At 46.4% G+C, this 16,599-nt stretch overlaps 1 protein-coding gene across 1 annotated transcript in view; it reads right to left on the bottom strand.

Moving 5' to 3' along the window:
• Positions 1–15,328: 15,328 nt before the first annotated feature.
• ADGRL3 (adhesion G protein-coupled receptor L3) overlaps positions 15,329–16,599 on the bottom strand; it is a 614,635-nt gene continuing 613,364 nt past the window's right edge. Inside the window, exon 26 of the mRNA XM_068137418.1 lies at positions 15,329–16,573. Coding sequence (XP_067993519.1) covers positions 16,506–16,573 — 68 coding nt within the window. The 3' untranslated portion in view covers positions 15,329–16,505. The remainder of the gene's footprint in view (positions 16,574–16,599) is intronic.

Genomic DNA, 16,599 nt, shown 5'->3' with positions numbered 1-16,599 from the left:
ACAGAAAATTGTGCTGCAGAGACATGCAGCTGAAATCTCTTCTGCTTTGGAGTAGGGTTTTGCAAAGTGGGCTGAGGGCTTTTGCATCCTCATACAAGGCTGCGGGCTTGGGCAGAGTGGCTGGAAAGCTGCCCAGCAGAAAAGGAGCTGGGGGAGGCTGTTAGACAGCTGGCTGAATGTGAGCCAGCAGTGTGCTCAGGTGGCCAAGAAGGCCAACAGCATCCTGACAATAAGTGTGGCCAGCAGGACCAGGGAAGTAATGGTGGCCCTGTACTCAGCACTGGTGAGGCCACACCTTGAGCGTTGGGCCCTCATTACAAGAGAGACCTTGAGGTGAGAAGCATAGCCAGAGAAGGGTAGTAAAGCTGGTGAAGAGTCTAGAGAGTAAGTCTGCTGAGGACTAGCTGAGGGAACTGGAATTGTTGAGGCTTTTGGAGGCTGAGGGAAGATCTCATTGCTTTCTACAATTCCCTGAAAGGAGGATGAAGCCAGGTGGCAGTTGATCTCTTCTCCCTAGTTTCAGGCTACAAAACGAGAGGAAAGGGCTTGAAATGGTGTCAGGGGAGGTTTAGGTTGGATATGAGAAGAAATTTCTCAAGTGAAAAGGTTCTCAAAGACTGGAATGGGCTACCCAGGAAGGTGATTGAATTCCCATCTCTGGAAGCATTTCAAAGAGGCAGAGATGTGCTGAGGGCCATGGTTTAGCACCAGCCTTGGCAGAGTTAGATAATAGTTGGGCTGGATGATCTTAAAGATCTTTTCCAAATGAAGTAATTGCATGATTCTATGACCTGTAACAAAGCAAGGGATAATCCACCTTTCCTGCATCCATCACCTGCTGGCTCTCATGGCTCTTGCCCAACCTATCTAATGATCCTGGCATACAGCCTCCCCTTCTCTACAGGAGCCTCTTTTGTCACTTGTCAACTAATTAGTCCTTGCAAGTATTTCACCAGCATGGCCAGACAACAAAGCCTATAGCAATTATAACTGTTGTTTTTCAGAAAGCTTCCCAGATGTTTGCTGAGTCTTAGCCACAGAAATTTTGTGGCAGCCTCAGTGTGCTCCCAACAGGACAGCATCTGCAAGTCTCCCAAGTGCAAGATTTCATTCATTCCTCAAGAAGCTTCCATTTTTTTCAGGCTTGGATATTTTCTTGTTTTCCTCCACGCAGGGCAACAGCTATCAAAGGAGGAGAATTGCCATCCATGCCACATTGACAGCTAGGGCATGTTTCCAAAGATCTGGCACATCACCACTCCTCGACATCAGAAGGTAAGCAAAGAATCTCACTGAATTTTGGGACTGCCAGGATACCAAATTTTCTGTGAGGGTTGTACCTTCATCATGGGAGACTAATTGGAATTATCTGTGGAGAAAAAACCAAACCAAACAAAAAAAACCCAGAATCCCAAAACAACCAACCAAGAAAATATGGCTAGAAACTGATATGAAACAGTTGAAAATTGGTAAAGGATGTGGCAGTGAAGGAAGGAGAGGGCACAAGGTATATGTGCATCCCTGGAGGGAAAGGATGCCATCCAGAGGGACCTGGACAGGCTTCAGAGTTAGGTCAATGCCAGCCGCATGAAGTTCAACAAAGCAAGGTCTTGCACCTCAATTGGGGCAGTCCCAAGCACAAATCCAGGCTGGATAGAGAATATATAGAGAGCAGTGCTGAGGAAAAGGACTCAGGGGTGTTGACTGATAAGCAGCTCAACATGAGGCAGCTATGTGCAAGTGCAGCCCAGAAACCAGCCATGTCCTGAGTTACATCCATGGCAGTGAGAGCAGCAGGTTGAGGGAGAGGATTCTGCTCTGCTAAAACTCCACCTGCAGGGTGGGGTTCCAACACAAAAAGGACATTAAAATGTCCAGGTCACAAAAATGAGGTCTGGAGTACCTCTCCTAGGAAGACAAGCTGAGAGACTTTGGGCTGACAAAGGCATGAAGTGACAAGACAAGGGGTAATGGCTTCAAAATAAAAGAAGCTGGATTTAGATGAGGCACTAGCAGGAAATTCTTCCCCATGTAGTGGTGAGGCACTGGAACACATTGCCTGGGATTGTGGATTGCTCCAAACCTGGAAGTCTTGAAATCCAGATTGAATGGTCTACTAGGCGGCATCCCAGCCCATGGCAGAGGACTTGGAACTAAATGATCATTAAGTCCTCTTCCAATTTGAACCAGGGAAGGTTCTGGTGTGTACAAACTCTTCAGTCTAATTCACAAGGCAGTTTATCTCCACTAATGGGGCATTATTGTCCATTACACCACTACAGGTGACTGAAAACCCAAGACACCTGCCTGTAAGGGATCTTTCACACCAGCCACATGCCAAGCTGGTGACCCCAGGTCTCCTGATCCATCCCAGGTTTACACCCTCTGTGCCCTGCATATCTACAGTTCTAACCTACCAGTGTTTGCTGTTGTGTCACAGCCCAGATGATTTATGAAGTTAAACAGGCTCAGGAAGCCCCTGCTTGTCCACCAGCATTACTCAGACCTCTGTTCAGGCCAGGGGAGATTGAAACCAATGTCTTTCCTGTGATACCTGCTACATCAGGACCTGGAAAGCCATCAGTGCTCATAAATCACTCCTGTTGGGGAGAGGACTTTATCAAGGCAACCCTTTTGTCTGTGGCATGTCCAATAGCCCTGATTCTGCAATAAAGGCAGAAATATTGTTGACTTTCACAGTATTTTACTACAGGGAGAAATCAGGTAGTAGGTTCAATACAAGCTTGACAGCCCTAACTAGCACTTAGCTTGACCTTTTTACCCTACAGGAAGGAAAGATAGGATTGCTTATGGGGCTTTTCTCCCCTTCCTCATCTGTCAGCTCCCTGCTCATTGCCTCTCAGTTTCCCTTATTTTTACATATGCAGTTTGTGGTGCTTCTCTTTTCTCTTGGCTTTTGTTGAAAAGAATGAAGGGGATAAAGAAACTAGAGGACAAACATCCTGAAGGAATCCTAAAATCATAGAATGATTTGGGTTGGAAAGAATCTGAAAGATCATCAAGTTCTAGCCCTCATGCCAGACCTTCCACCAGACCAGGTTGCTCAAGATCTCATCCAACCTGGTGTTGAACACCTCCAGGGAGGGAGCATCCATAACCTCCCTGAGCAACCTGTTCCAGTGTCTCACCATCATCACTTTAAAGAATTTCTTCCTAATCTCCCGTCTAAATCTGCCCTCTTCTAGCTCGAAGCCACTGCCCCTTGTCCTGTCACTACAAGCCCTTGTTAAAAATCCCTTCCTGGCTTTCTTTTAGGACCTCTTTCAGGTACTGGAAGGCTGCTCTAAGGTCTCCCCAGCACCTTTTCTTCTCCAGGTCAAGCAGCTGCAGAGGGGTGAGGGCATTTGATGTGATCTTGTTTCAGACATCTAGGAGCACAGGTGACAAGGATCTGACAATGATCTACAATCAGTAAAGATAAGGAGCAATTGTGAGGTCAATTAAAGCCAGCTGGTTTTGAAGCTATTTCAGGATGGCATTAACAATCACAGAAGGGTGGGGGTTGGAAGAGGGCTTCTAAAGATGATCTAGATAACCCTCACCTGCTAGGGTAGAATCACCCAGAGTACATCACACAGCAACATGCCCAGGAGGGTTTTGAATGCCTCCAGAGAAGGAGACTCCACAACCTCTCTGGAGAGCCTGGACCACTGCTCTGCTACCCTCAAAGGGAAGAATGTTGCCCTTGTTCTGTGTTTCAGTTTGTGTCCTTTACACCTTGTCCTATCTTTGGACACCAGTGAGAAGGGGATGGCTTCATCCTCCTCATACTCACCCTTTAGATATTGATCAGCATTGGGAAGATGTCTTCAGTCTGCACTTCTCTACACTAAAGAGCCTCAACTCTCTCAACTTTTCCTTCTAAGGTAAGTTCTCCAGTTCTTTAACTGGAGCATACTTCACTACAGCTTATGAGAGTGTGATGGGAGCTGTGGGGTGTTCTGACCCTTGTTAAGATCTCAGCACTTCAACCACTTGCCAAAGCAATTTGAAAATCTTGGTCTTCAGGGTAAATGAGGAAAAAAGAATGAAGTAAAATTGACAGCAATAGTTATGTTGATGGGTGGTATATTCCTAGCAGTGTTATTGCATCCAGTGACCTAGAGTGCACTAATGTCAGTAGATTTCACAATGTGCAATCATGGTTTGTATGGAAGGCAGCCACTGTGTGTTAGGCAGGGAACTGGTTTCCATTACAGAGGCAGCACAAATCTTGGCCAATACTTCATACCTGACATGGCATCTGTTGGGCTTCAGGCCCAGGAAGAGATGGAAAACAGCTTAGGATGGGGAGCAATGTGCAATTGTAGCCCAGAAGGCAAACTGTATCCTGGCTGCACCAAAAGGAGTGTGATCAGCAGGATCATAGAATCATTGACTACTTAGAGTTGGAAGACACCTCAAGGATCATCTAGTTCCAATCCCTCTGCATGGGCAGGGACACCTCACACTAGATCATGTTGCCCAGAGCCACAGGATGAGGGAGGTGATTCTTCCACTGTGTTCTCATGAGACTACATCTGGAGCACTGTGTCCAGTTCTGGTGCCTTCAGCCCAACAAAGATCATCAGAGGGCTGGAGCATCTCTTCTGTGGGGACAGTCTGAGAGAGTTTGGGCTGTCCAGCCTGGAGAAAAGGCAGCTCCAGTGAGACCTTCTAGCAGACTTCCAGTACCTGAAAGAGGTCTACAAGAAAGCCAGGAAGGGACTTTTATTTATAAAGGCTTGTACTGACAGGACGAGAAACAATGGCTTTCAGTAGGAGGAAGGTAGATTTAGACTGGAGATTAGGATGGAATTCTTTCCAGTGAGGGTGGTGAGATGCTGGAACAGGTTACTCAGGGAGGTTGTGAGTGCCCCCTCCCTGGAGGTGTTTAGGGCCAGGCTGGACAGGACTTTGAGTAACCTGGTGTAGTGTGAGGTGTCCCTGCCCAGTGTGCTTCTCCTCTGTGCACCTAAACAGCCTGACATGTAGGAGGAAACCCTTTTGTTGAGCTCATAACATCTCTAGCTCCCTTGGAGAAAGCTATTTAGGGGCTAGCCTGTGCTCACAAGTACCCAACAGGACAAGATGTAATAGCCTCAAGCTCCACAAGGGGAGGTTTAGGTTGGATATTAGGAAGAACTTCTTTACTGAACGAAAGGTCAGGCATTGAAACAGGCTGCCCAGGGAGGTGGTGGAATCACTGTTGCTGGAGTTGCTCAAAATCTGAGTTCATGTGGCACTTCTGGATGTGATCTAGTGGTCAGGGATTTGATGATCTTTGAGATCTTTTCCAAACATAATAATTCCATGATTCTATTCTTCGATTCTATGATTCACAACACATGAACTTGCCTGGGTGGGAAGAAAATGAGCAGCATGTGATGATATCAAGGAGGGAAGATGAGTCACCATGGAACCGGGGGCTAAACTACAGAGTTGCCTGGTTGGAAAAGACATTAAGATCAACACATCCAACCATAATCTAACATCTGCCTCTACACAAGTCTTATACCATGTTCCTGAGCTCCTCGTTCAAACATCTTTTAAACACCTCCAGGGATGGTGACTCCACTGGGCAGCCTGTTCCAGTGCCTGATGATCCTTTTGGTGAAGAAATTTTTCCTAATATCCAATCTAAAATAGAGACCAGTATAGGAGACAGAAAGAGAAGGAATCTTAAAAGCTCTCTCTGATGACTCAGATATTCTCTCTCTAGAGGAAATTTTCATGGAATCATACAATTATAGAATCACAGAACAATTTGGGCTGGAAGGTATCTCAAATATCATCTAGTTCCAAGCCTCCCACCACGGGCAGAGACACCTTTTGCTAGACAAGGTTGCACAAGGCCTTGTCCTACTTGACCCTGAAAATCTCTGGGGAGGTAACATCCACAACTTCCCTGGATCACCTGTTCCAGTGTCTCACCACCCTTACTGTAAAGAATTTATTTTTAACATCCAGTCAAATTCTCACCTCTTCCAGCTTCAAGCCATTCCCCTTCATCCTGCAACTACAAGGCCTTGTAAAAAAACTTTCCACAGCTTTATTGTATGCCCTCTGCAGGTAATGGAATCAGCTCAAAGCCATTGTCCCTCATCGTGTCACTAAAAACCCTTGTAAAAAGCCCCTCCCCATCTTTCTTCTAGTCCCCTTCCTGGTACTAGAACCACAGATAGGGACAAATAACTTCCAGTACCATGTCCACAGCTTAAGAACCATGCAAAATCCTTGCAGCAGACTGTGGAAAAGGGCACAGGATGGGCCAGCTCTCACACATCTAGCTATGTAGTGGAGAAATGCAGCTCTGGTTCTGGTCAGGCTTTGAAACAGGCTGTGCAGGGAGTCACTATCCCTGAAGATGTTCAAGAAAGGCATGGACATGGCACTCTGGTCCATCTTTTAGAATACAATTAACCAGGTTGAAAGAGACCTTTGAGATGGTGTAGGGATGATGGTTGGGCTCGATTATCTTAGAGGCCTTTTCCAACCCAAACAATTCTATGATTCTGTGATGTGATTCTGTGCCACATGTTGAGGGGCAAACAGTGTTTTGCCTGCAAAGGTAGGGAATAGTAAAGCCACAATACTGTGAGCAAGAGATCTTACTACTTTTTTTTCTCCCCCTTGTGAACCCATCAGTATTTTCCTCTGAACCATTTTTCCTCCCTCATCTTGCTGGAATAGAGAATTGCTCTTTTTGCAGATCTCCCCTCTCTGCTATTCCCTCGGTTTGACTGAAATATAGATGAGATGACTCAGAGTTTGAACTCTCACTATATGTTGCTAACACAAAGTCTCTGGGTGTCTGGGGACCTAAGACAGATATTTAATTTTAGATAAAAATCCTGGTGACATCATGTCTTTGATTTCTTCGGTGGGTGTCTGTACAACCAGCACAGGGTGAAGCTGTTCAGCCATAAGGGTTTTCTCACACTTAAGAAGCTGCTTAATATGCAGCATAGCTGCAGAGCAATGGGTGGCTACTGGTCCTCTTGGGTGGTGTTTAGTGGGAGACCACAGCAGAGCTTTTAACCACAGAAAAAGCACACAGCAACACATGTGAGGGTAAAGAATCATGTGAGGAAAACAAGATCAAGTGCTGGGTTCTGCACTTGGGTCACAATACCATGAATGCTCCAGGCTTGGGGCAGAGTGGCTGGAAAGTTGCCTGGCAGAAAAGGACCTGGGGGTACTGGTAGACAGCTGGCTGGACAAGAGCCAGTAGTGTGCTCAGGTGGACAAGAAGGCCACCAGCATCCTGGGCTGGATTAGGAATAGTGTGGCCAGCAGGACCAGGGCAATGATTGTGCCCCTGTACTCAGCACTGGTGAGGCCACACCTCAAATATTGGGGGTTTAGTTTTGGGCTCCTCACTACAAGAGAGACACTGGTGTGCTGAAGCAGTTCCAGAGAAGGGCAACAAAGCTGGTGAAGGGTCTGGGGAACAGGTCTGGTGAGGAGTAGCTGAGGCAAATGAAATTGTTCATCCTGGAGAAGAGGAGTCTGAGGGGAGACCTCATTGCTGTCTGCAACTCCCTCGAAAGGAGGTTAGACCAAGGTGGGTGTTGGTCTCTTCTCCCTGTTATCAGGTGATAAAACAAGAGGAAATGGCCTCAAGCTGCACCAGAGGAGGTTTAGGCAGCATAATAGGAACAACTCTTTCCTGCAGTAGTGGTCAGAGATTGGAACAGGGAGGTGTTCAAGAAATGTGTGGATGTGGCACTCTGGAGCATGGTTTAATGACCATGCTGATGCTGGGTTGAAGGTTGAACTCAGTGATCTTAGAGGTTTCTTCCAATCAAAACAAGTCTGTTTCTCTCTTTTTTTTTTTTTGTGCAGCTTCTGCACCCCCTGAACAACAAAGCCCTAAGCAGTGCATGTCAGCATGGGGGGCAGTTGCCCAGACCCCCCACACCACCTTGCACACTTTGATTTATACTCCCCCACCAAAGCACACCCTCTGGGGAGGTTGGATGTCCCCTTTCCATTGGTGACTTCAGCTTCCCACAGCAGCAGATGCCAGCAAGTGCACCCAAGCAAAAGAGACCATTCACACAACTTCATTTTTAGCTTTACAGCTTAAAAGAAAAATGGGGGATGGGGGGAAACAACAAAACGACAAAAAACCCCACCACAAACCAGACAGGCTTGCCTTTTATTTTGAAACACAACTAACTTAAAGCTCATAGCATGGAGGGAAGCTTCAGAAAAACATTGACTTCTGCAACAACACCTTTTAGTTGAGACCATTTTGATGACTTTACAGCGACAAATCTTCAGCCTTTCCTACAAGTTTATACCTTCCTACACAGCAGGTGTTAGTCAAGAAGATCTAGGAGACATATTAGCATGGATAAACAGGGCAAGAAGACAGGAAATCAAATCTAATTGCTCAGCCACCAGGCAAACTGCAATGCTGGCGTGTCAACAGGAACAGGCAGCATGTGAGGTGCCTTACCAAGGGGTTCAAGAGGTTCCTCAAAACCTCCAGCTAGCTTTGATGCATTATCTAAAAGTTAGTCCCTAATTCATTCAGGATTTATAAACCCATTGCTTTGGACTGCACAGAAGAGACCTTCCTCAGCAGCCCTCTTGGCTTGTTAAAGGGCCTCTAATTAATGACTGGACATAGTATCACAGAATGCATTGGGTTGGAAAGGGCCCTGGAATTTTATCTTAATCACATACATACAATGAGCTGGGACATCTTTAACTAGATCAGGCTGCTCAGATCCCTCTCATGTTTGACTTTGAATGTCTCCAGAGATGAGGCATCAACCTCACCCCTGGGCAACCTTTTCCAGGGTTTCACCACCCTCATTGTGCAGAACTTCCTCCTGATGTCCAAACTAATTCTCCCCGGCTCCAATCTCAAACCACTGCCCCTCATCACATCACTACAAGGCCTTCTAAACAGTCCCTCCCCAGCCTTCCTGTAGGTCCCCTTCAGATATTGAAATGTAGCTCAAAGGTCCTGCTGGAGACTTCTCTAAACTGCCCCAACTCTCTCAAGCCTGTCTTCAGGCTGACATCTAGGTGACAATAGAGTTGAAATGAGCTGGCCCAGCACCCTGTCAAGCTAAGTCTTCACACTGTCCAATACAGGAGAATGCACTGCTTTCCCTGGGAGATGATTCCAATATCCAACTGTTCTCATGGGGAAACATTGTCTTCTGGAGCCAAATGGGAATCTGCCCAGCATTAACTTGTTCCCATCACCCTTTGTTTTCCATGGGACTGTTTGTAAAAAGGTATCCTTCTAGAAGCTACCCTTTATGCCCTGGGACGTGATATCAAGGTCCTCCCTTAGCCTTCTCTTCACTCAGCTCTTTCAGCCTTTCCTCACGTGGCAGAGTGTCCAGTCCTATGACCATTCTCACGGCCCTTCTCTGGAGCACAAAGTGGATTCAAAGTGGTGTGGTGGTTGCCCTTCTCGATTTCTCCAAGGGAGATATTGAAGTTTGTTCTTAGAATCCACCCACTGGCCATGGGAATAAAGCATGTGTGAGCTCTTAGCAGTTCTGCAATGTTCAGTGGTTACAAGGAACATGCAGCACCCCACCCCACCCCCCCATGCCTATTTTGTGAGCCCACGCTCTTGAAGCTGTAGCACAGGATGCTGATATGCAAGGTTTAGTTCTCTTTTAGTCCTGCCAGTTGATAGGTGATTTCCTAGGTATACCTAACACTAGTGTAATTTTTCAGGGGGGAAAAAAAAATCACTAAAAAAGGCTAAAACAAATCAGAGTGTGAAGTATGGCTGAAAACTCAGCAGGGGTGTTTCTTCAGTTCCTCAGGGAGCTAGCAATTATTTCTGACCCTGCAACACAGCCTCTAATGCCAGGATTGGTTTTGAACTGGGGGACTTTGATTTCTTCAAGGGTAAAAAAGGTATAATTTTTTACAGAAGCTCATTGTACATCATTTTACTGGTGTATTGGACCAGAAGGTCTCCAGGTTAGGTATCCCGTGCTAGGTAATGAAGCCTTGCCTTTAACTACATTTAAGATTTCACCTCTTCTGACCACACTTGCTATATTGCCTGTGTTGAAGTGCAACCCTTATTTCACCTTCTCTGGACAATACTACTTCTTCTATATGCCTAAGAGTATAGAATTATTTGGGTTGGAAGGGACCTTAAATATCACCTAGTTCCAAGTCCCACACCATGGGCAGAGACACCTTCCATTAGACCAAGTTCCTCAAAGCCCACTGTCCAGCCTGGCTTTGAACACCTCCAATGAGGGGGTATCCACAATCCTTGCCTGGAGAAGAGGAGGCTCAGGGGAGACCTTATTGCTGTCTACAACTACCTGAAGGGTGGTTGTAGACAGGAGGGGGTTGGTCTCTTCTCCCAGGCAACCAGCACCAGAAGAAGAGGGCACAGTCTCAAGCTGCACAAGGGGAAGTTTAGGCACGAAGTGAGGAGAAAGTTCTTTAAGAGAGTTGTTCACCATTGGAATGTGCTGCCCAGGGAGTCACTGTCCCTGGAGGTGTTCAAGAGGGGATTGGATGTGGCACTTGGTGCCATGGTTTAGTAGTCATGAGGTCTGTGGTGACAGGTTAGACTTGATTCTTGAGGTATTTTCCAACCTTGTTGATTCTATGTTGCTTATGTACTTCTGCACCAAGAATAATTCTAAATGGTGCCTAACAAGAAAGTTTTCTCTTCTGTGCTATTGATTTGGAGCCTGGAATTGAGCCTCCTTGGAGTTCACAGCAAAGCTACATCCCTAGCTGTGATGCACAGCAAGCAGATCCTTTCTTCACCTCTTTTGACAAGGTTTTCCTCAGGCTGCTTCAGGGGATACAGCCCATGGACTTGAGATTCAGCTTCACTTCATCTAGAACTAGGATTTTTCTTATGGAATTGCAGAATTATGTTGGCTAGAAAAGACCTTTAACATTACTGAGTCCAACCGTTATCTAACTCTACCAAGGCTGGTGTTAAGCCATGTCCCTCAGCACCACATCTCAGTCTTTAAAACACCTCCAGAGATGGGAATTCATCTACCTCCCTGAGGATCTCGTTCCAGTCTTTCAGAACCCTTGAAATCAACACCCCTTCTAATCTCCAACTGAAACCTCCCTTAGTGCATCTTGAGACAATGTCTTCTTGTCCTATCACTTCTTATTAGGGAGAAGAAACCAAACCCCACCTGGGTCCAACCTCTTTGCAGGGAGCTGCAGAGAGGTCTCTGCTCAGCCTCTTCTTCTATAGACTAAACCAGCTGAGTCCTTTCCAACCCAAACCACTCTGAGATTCTCTGATTTTAGTATTCCAGTTAAGAGGAATGAGGGCTTATTAATCTGTTGCATCTTTCAGGCGTTGATTTTAGTGACACTTCTATAACACCACGATGACAACAATGAACTGATTGATTCATGCCTATGGATTAGCTTGCCTGAGACTTTGATCCTAGGCGGCTTCACCGCGCACTGCAACGTCAGAATTCCTCGCTGTGTTATTTACGAGGGACTGAACTGGCTGCATCTCAATAGCTGAAGAGATCTTCACTGTTTTATTTATGTATAAATGTTTACTTAATCAGCCACCAATTTTCTTTAGCAGACTTTGTTAGCAAACGGAAATTGTAAAGCCGTAACGTGATTTCTATTTTAAAATTTGTAGGCTTTCACCTACAGCAAAAGCCAAGATTTCCAAAGTGTCTTTTCCTACTGGTAATCAACAAGCCCTCCTGTATATTTTTCATGGTAATTGCATTGAGCTGTTGTGGCATTTCATGTGGAAAAAATAAAATTAACCCAGCCCTAGCAGGGGTAGTTTAATTGGTAGTGTATCCCAGTCAACACCAATATCATAGAATGGTTTGGGTTGGAAAGGATCTTGAAGATCATCCACTTCCAACCCCCCCATGGCCATAGGTAGGAACATCTTCCACTAGGCCAGGTTGCTGAAGGCCTCATCCAACCTGGCCTTGAACACCTCCTCGGAGGGGGCATCCACAACCTCCCTAGGCAATCTGTTTCAGGTTCTCATCTGCCTCACTGTAAAGAATTTCTTCATTGGTCTAAATCTCCAGTCTTCCACCTCAAAGCCATTGCCCTTTATTCTGTAACTACAAGCCCTTGTAAACAGGTCTTTCCCCAGCTTCCTTGAAGCCCCCCTTCAGGTGCTGGAAGGCTGCTATAAGGTCTCCCCAGAACCTTCTACATCTCCAGGCTGAACAGCCCCAACCCTCTCAGCCTGTCCCCATAGGAGAGGCTCCTCAGCCCTCTGATCATTTTTGTGGTCTCTTCTAGACCTGCTCAAACACTTTTATATCCTTCTTGTGCTAGGGACACCAGAACTGTATGTGGCATTCCAGATGATGTCTCATGAGAGCAGAATAGAGGAGGAGAATCACTTCACTTGCCCCATTGGTCACACTTCTTTTCATGCAGCCCAGTAGAAGGTTGCCTTCTGTGCTGCCAATGCTCAACTCAACACGCTGGGTCATGTTGAGTTTTTTTATCAGCTGATACCCACAAGTCCTCCTTCTTGAGCCACTCCTCCCTGGGCTCACATTTGTGCTCAAAATTGTCCTGATCCATGTGTAGGACACCTTACAGCACACCCTTTACACCAAACCGAGCTACAGGAGTAGTGTGAATGAGCAATTTCTAACAGAAAATTCAAGGGCAGGCCTGTAATGAACAGGAATGGGTGAGAAAAATCCAGCAGGTCATTAATGTCAGCCAAAGCCAGGTTCCTTTTCATAATGTACATTTTATTAATGCTCTCCATGATAGCTTTTCATATTGGTTCATCACCAGAGTACAGTAATTACAATGTATTAAGAGTCATTCCATGCCTGAGGAGTAAGGAAGTCCAGTTAAGATATGGAAAGCAGGTAACATGTCAATCACTATTGACTTGGGGCTGGATTGAATCAAAACTGTGCTGCAGACAACACAGCAACTGGGTGGGTTTGGTGGTGGCACCTCCCAGACCTGCTATTCAGTGAGTATCAGCCGCCTCCTCCTCAGTGGCTCATCTCCACACGTAACCTGTGCACCATCAAAGTGGAGGCAGTGGATGGGATTCATCATTTTTATTAGGACTTGGGGTCAGTCTGGCTCATCTTTACAACCATCACCATTAGTTACAGGGTGTCAGCCTCTCTGGGGTGGGAGAGAGACATTGAAGGCTGTTAGAAATGTCTCCAAGAATAACTCTTCTAGACAAAAAGGCAAAGGTTTAAGGTGCAGGGATGATGGGATTGTCTGGGGAGATAAACTAATGGTGAGGGCTCTGACGAAAAGAAAGTACCCAGCCCTACTCAGAGAATTTCTGCTTTCTTGTGAGCTAGTGAAAAAAACTAACAGGGAATTTCTGCTTTCCTACAGTCACAGACCCCATTGCACCCCATGCAGCACCCCAGGCCTCCTCAGGGTCAAGCAGCCTTAGGTTTAGAATTTAGCACTACGCTTTGGGACTCTAGGAAGCACAAGGATGGTGCCCACATGACTGTGAATGATCGGGAGCTTACAAACTTTTTGGAGACATTTGTTTTACTCAATATGCTGCCTGATTTTCATAACATTTCTGACACAAAAATGGGGTAGGTTGTTCAGATTCTTCATTATTTTTCTCCCTAGAAATAAAGGCTTCACTGGGGAGGAAACCTGAGCCTCCTCAAGAAAATGTCCACCTTGTCTTGGGACACCATGCAAGGCTGGAGAAGTCCTGTGCACTTGGCACTTGCAGTTGTTAGGTGTGACTTGTAACAGCAGCTCAACAGAGCTGAATGACAGAGGAGGTATTCAAGTATCCAGGAGGAAAGATTGAGGGAACTGGAAGTATTTAGTCCTGAAGAAAAGGAGGCTGAGGAGAGACCTCATTGCTCCCCACAACTCCCTGAAAGGAGGTTGGAGAGGGGTAAGTGTAAGTCCTTTCTTCCTAGTAACACATAATAAGACAAGAGGCAATGTCCTCAGGCTGCCACAGGGGAGGTTTAGGTTGGGCATTAGAAGAAATTTCTTCACTGAAAGCCATCCACTGGAACTCAGGGAGGTGGTTTACTCCCCATCCTGGAGGTGCTTGAAAGAGGCAGAAATGTGGTGCTGAGAGCCATGGTTTAGCTCCAGTCTTTTCCAACCAAAACAATTCTATGGTAAAAAAACACCCCTGCAGCTCATGACAAGTGAATGACCATTGTGGGTGCCCAAGCTCCTTGGTCCTTTGAGGCAGCTTCCAATTTCTGTTGATTGTCCATTGGCCTTTTGTTGTGAAGCTCCAGGGACTTTGCCCCCAGTCTCATGCTAAGTGTGCGCAATAGTTGGTTTCATGCTATCTGGCTTTGTAAATGGGGAGGGGACACTTCTGCCTTGGCCTTGCTTCTCTGCAAAATGCCAGGCTGAAGAGAGAATATCTAGAGAATGATGTTCTGGTTGTTTTCAAAAGTATCTTCTTTTTTATTTAAATCTGTTGGGTTTTGTTCTAATTTTAATTTTTAAATCCAGGGTTGTTTTCTTTTTCCTGATTTTCCTCCTCTGCATGAATCCACAGAGTCAGACTCAGAGTAAATAAGGCATAAACAAGCTTTGAGGTGGGAAGGACAGAGGGGAAACACCAGAACTCCTTTTTCTGCTTCCATCAGGTCCCATGCTGGTGCAGCCAGCCCTCACCAAACACCCATGCCCCAGTGGGTGCTGGGAGCATTTGCATATAGGCACAGTTGTGCCACAGCAGAGGGTCAGCAGATGATGACTCAGTGGGGAGCAGAGATTTGTGAGCTGTTGCTCAGCTAAGGCTGACCCTCTAATCTGCTGGTTCTTGTTTCCCAAGTGATGTGAACGCTACTCCGCACTCATGCCAATGAAGCTGGACCCAGAAATGTTACTTAGGACTTCTCAAATGTGTTTGGGAAAAGGAACAGGTTGGCCAGGGAAGTGGTGGAGTCATCATCCCTGGAGGTGTTTGAAAAATGTGCTGACAGGGCACTTCAGGGACATGGCTTAATAGCCATGGTGATGTTAGGTCAGTGGTTGGACTTGATCTTGGGGGTCTTTTCCAACTGAAACTGTTCTATGCATGAAGGTGAGTACAACATCCACATCCTCTCTTCTCACATGGGCACAGCTACACTGACATGAGGACCTGTGCTGGCTGCCAGCTGCTTGTGCAGGGCATGGCCTTCCACACACACAAGAGAGAACCATACCTGCAGATGCCTGTTGACATCAATATGGATGTCTGTACACATCTCTATTTACCCAGCCAAACAGTTGTCCCAACATCAGCAACAAGTTTGTCTGGTTTATTTTCTTTCCCCCTCCCTCCCCTCCCCTCCCTTCCCCCCCCGCCCCTCTTTAATTAAATGCGAAAAGCCTCTGGGGAACCACACTGGTGTGGTTTGCTGATTTCTGCCCACCCCATCTGCACCAAACTGCCCCTGTCTTCTGTGGGCCATAGCTGATTATTTACACCAGCAGACACCACAGGCCCAGCAAGGGATGAAGGAAAAACATCTGCCAAGTCCTCTGTGAGATGTGCTCATTGTCCTTCAGGTGCCTCCATTGCCTGTGACACCCTGCCCCCACCCAGAGCTTCACAGAGTCACAGGATGGTAGGGGTTGGAAGGGGCTTCTGAAGATCAAGTCCACCCCTCTGCCAGAGCAGGATCACCTAAAGCAGATCACACAGGAACACATCCAGGAGGGTCTTGAATGTCCAGTGGACAGATGCCATGGTTCCCCATATCCCCATCCCTAGCTGAGCTGATTGACAAACGCTATCTACAAGGTACTAAGGCTCTTTCTTTTTTCTTTTTTTTTTTTTTTTCTTCAAAAAAAATATCTCTTTTTACACAAGACAATAAAATCTGAGCAGCTTTCCCTGCTTCCAGAAACTTCTGCCCAGCGGAGTCGCTGCTGGATGCATGTGCCAGTCCCTATTTACAAGCCCCAGCTTTGCTTGACACCACTCTGCCAGCAAGTTCTGCTTCTGCTGCCATAGGGACAAAATCTTTGTCCCTCTTTTCCTTCCCTCATTACCTCTCCACGTAGCCAAGTCTGTATTTACAGCAGGGACCTGGATCTGGTGGAATGCCTTTATACAGCCCAGCTTGTGAGAATGGAAAGGGGCTCATGATGGAGTGGAGAGTGAAATATTCTCAGCCATCTTTAAGTGCTTTCAAGTTGCAAAAGCAACATTTGGAGAAGATGAAGTTCATTTCTTATTACAAAGGAGTGTTTTTTTTTTTCCTGTTCTGCTTATCTTTAAAATTAAACAAAACAAAAAAGCAACCAGCAATGAAGCAGTGAGGTCACTTCCCAGGGTGCCGCCATGCACGGGGCAGCAGGAATCTCAGCCAGGCTCTTTTCTGCTTGGGGAGTGGAGGGTTTGCTGAGGGTTTTGCTTGAGGCTAGGTTCTCTGGCCTCTCCTGTTGCATTATCCCGTGTGAGGGATGGGGTAAACAGAGGCACAGAAGAGCTGAGGTGGTTCACTGGCGTGGGCTTGCTGGGTCAGACTGGTCAGGCGCCCTGGGTGTTAAATGACGCTGTCTTCCATGGTGACTCTCCTGAAGACCGGCTCCTGCTTGGGTGTCCTTCCGCTTTCTGTAGAGAACAAGGGGAGAGCAGAT

Source organism: Melanerpes formicivorus, unplaced genomic scaffold (genome assembly GCF_026170545.1).
Source record: "Melanerpes formicivorus ecotype bairdi unplaced genomic scaffold, bMelFor1.0.p_v2 SCAF_4, whole genome shotgun sequence".
Taxonomy (NCBI): Eukaryota; Metazoa; Chordata; class Aves; order Piciformes; family Picidae; genus Melanerpes; species Melanerpes formicivorus.
Note: the sequence above shows the minus strand (reverse complement) of the source record. Positions and strands in the feature narration are given on the sequence as shown.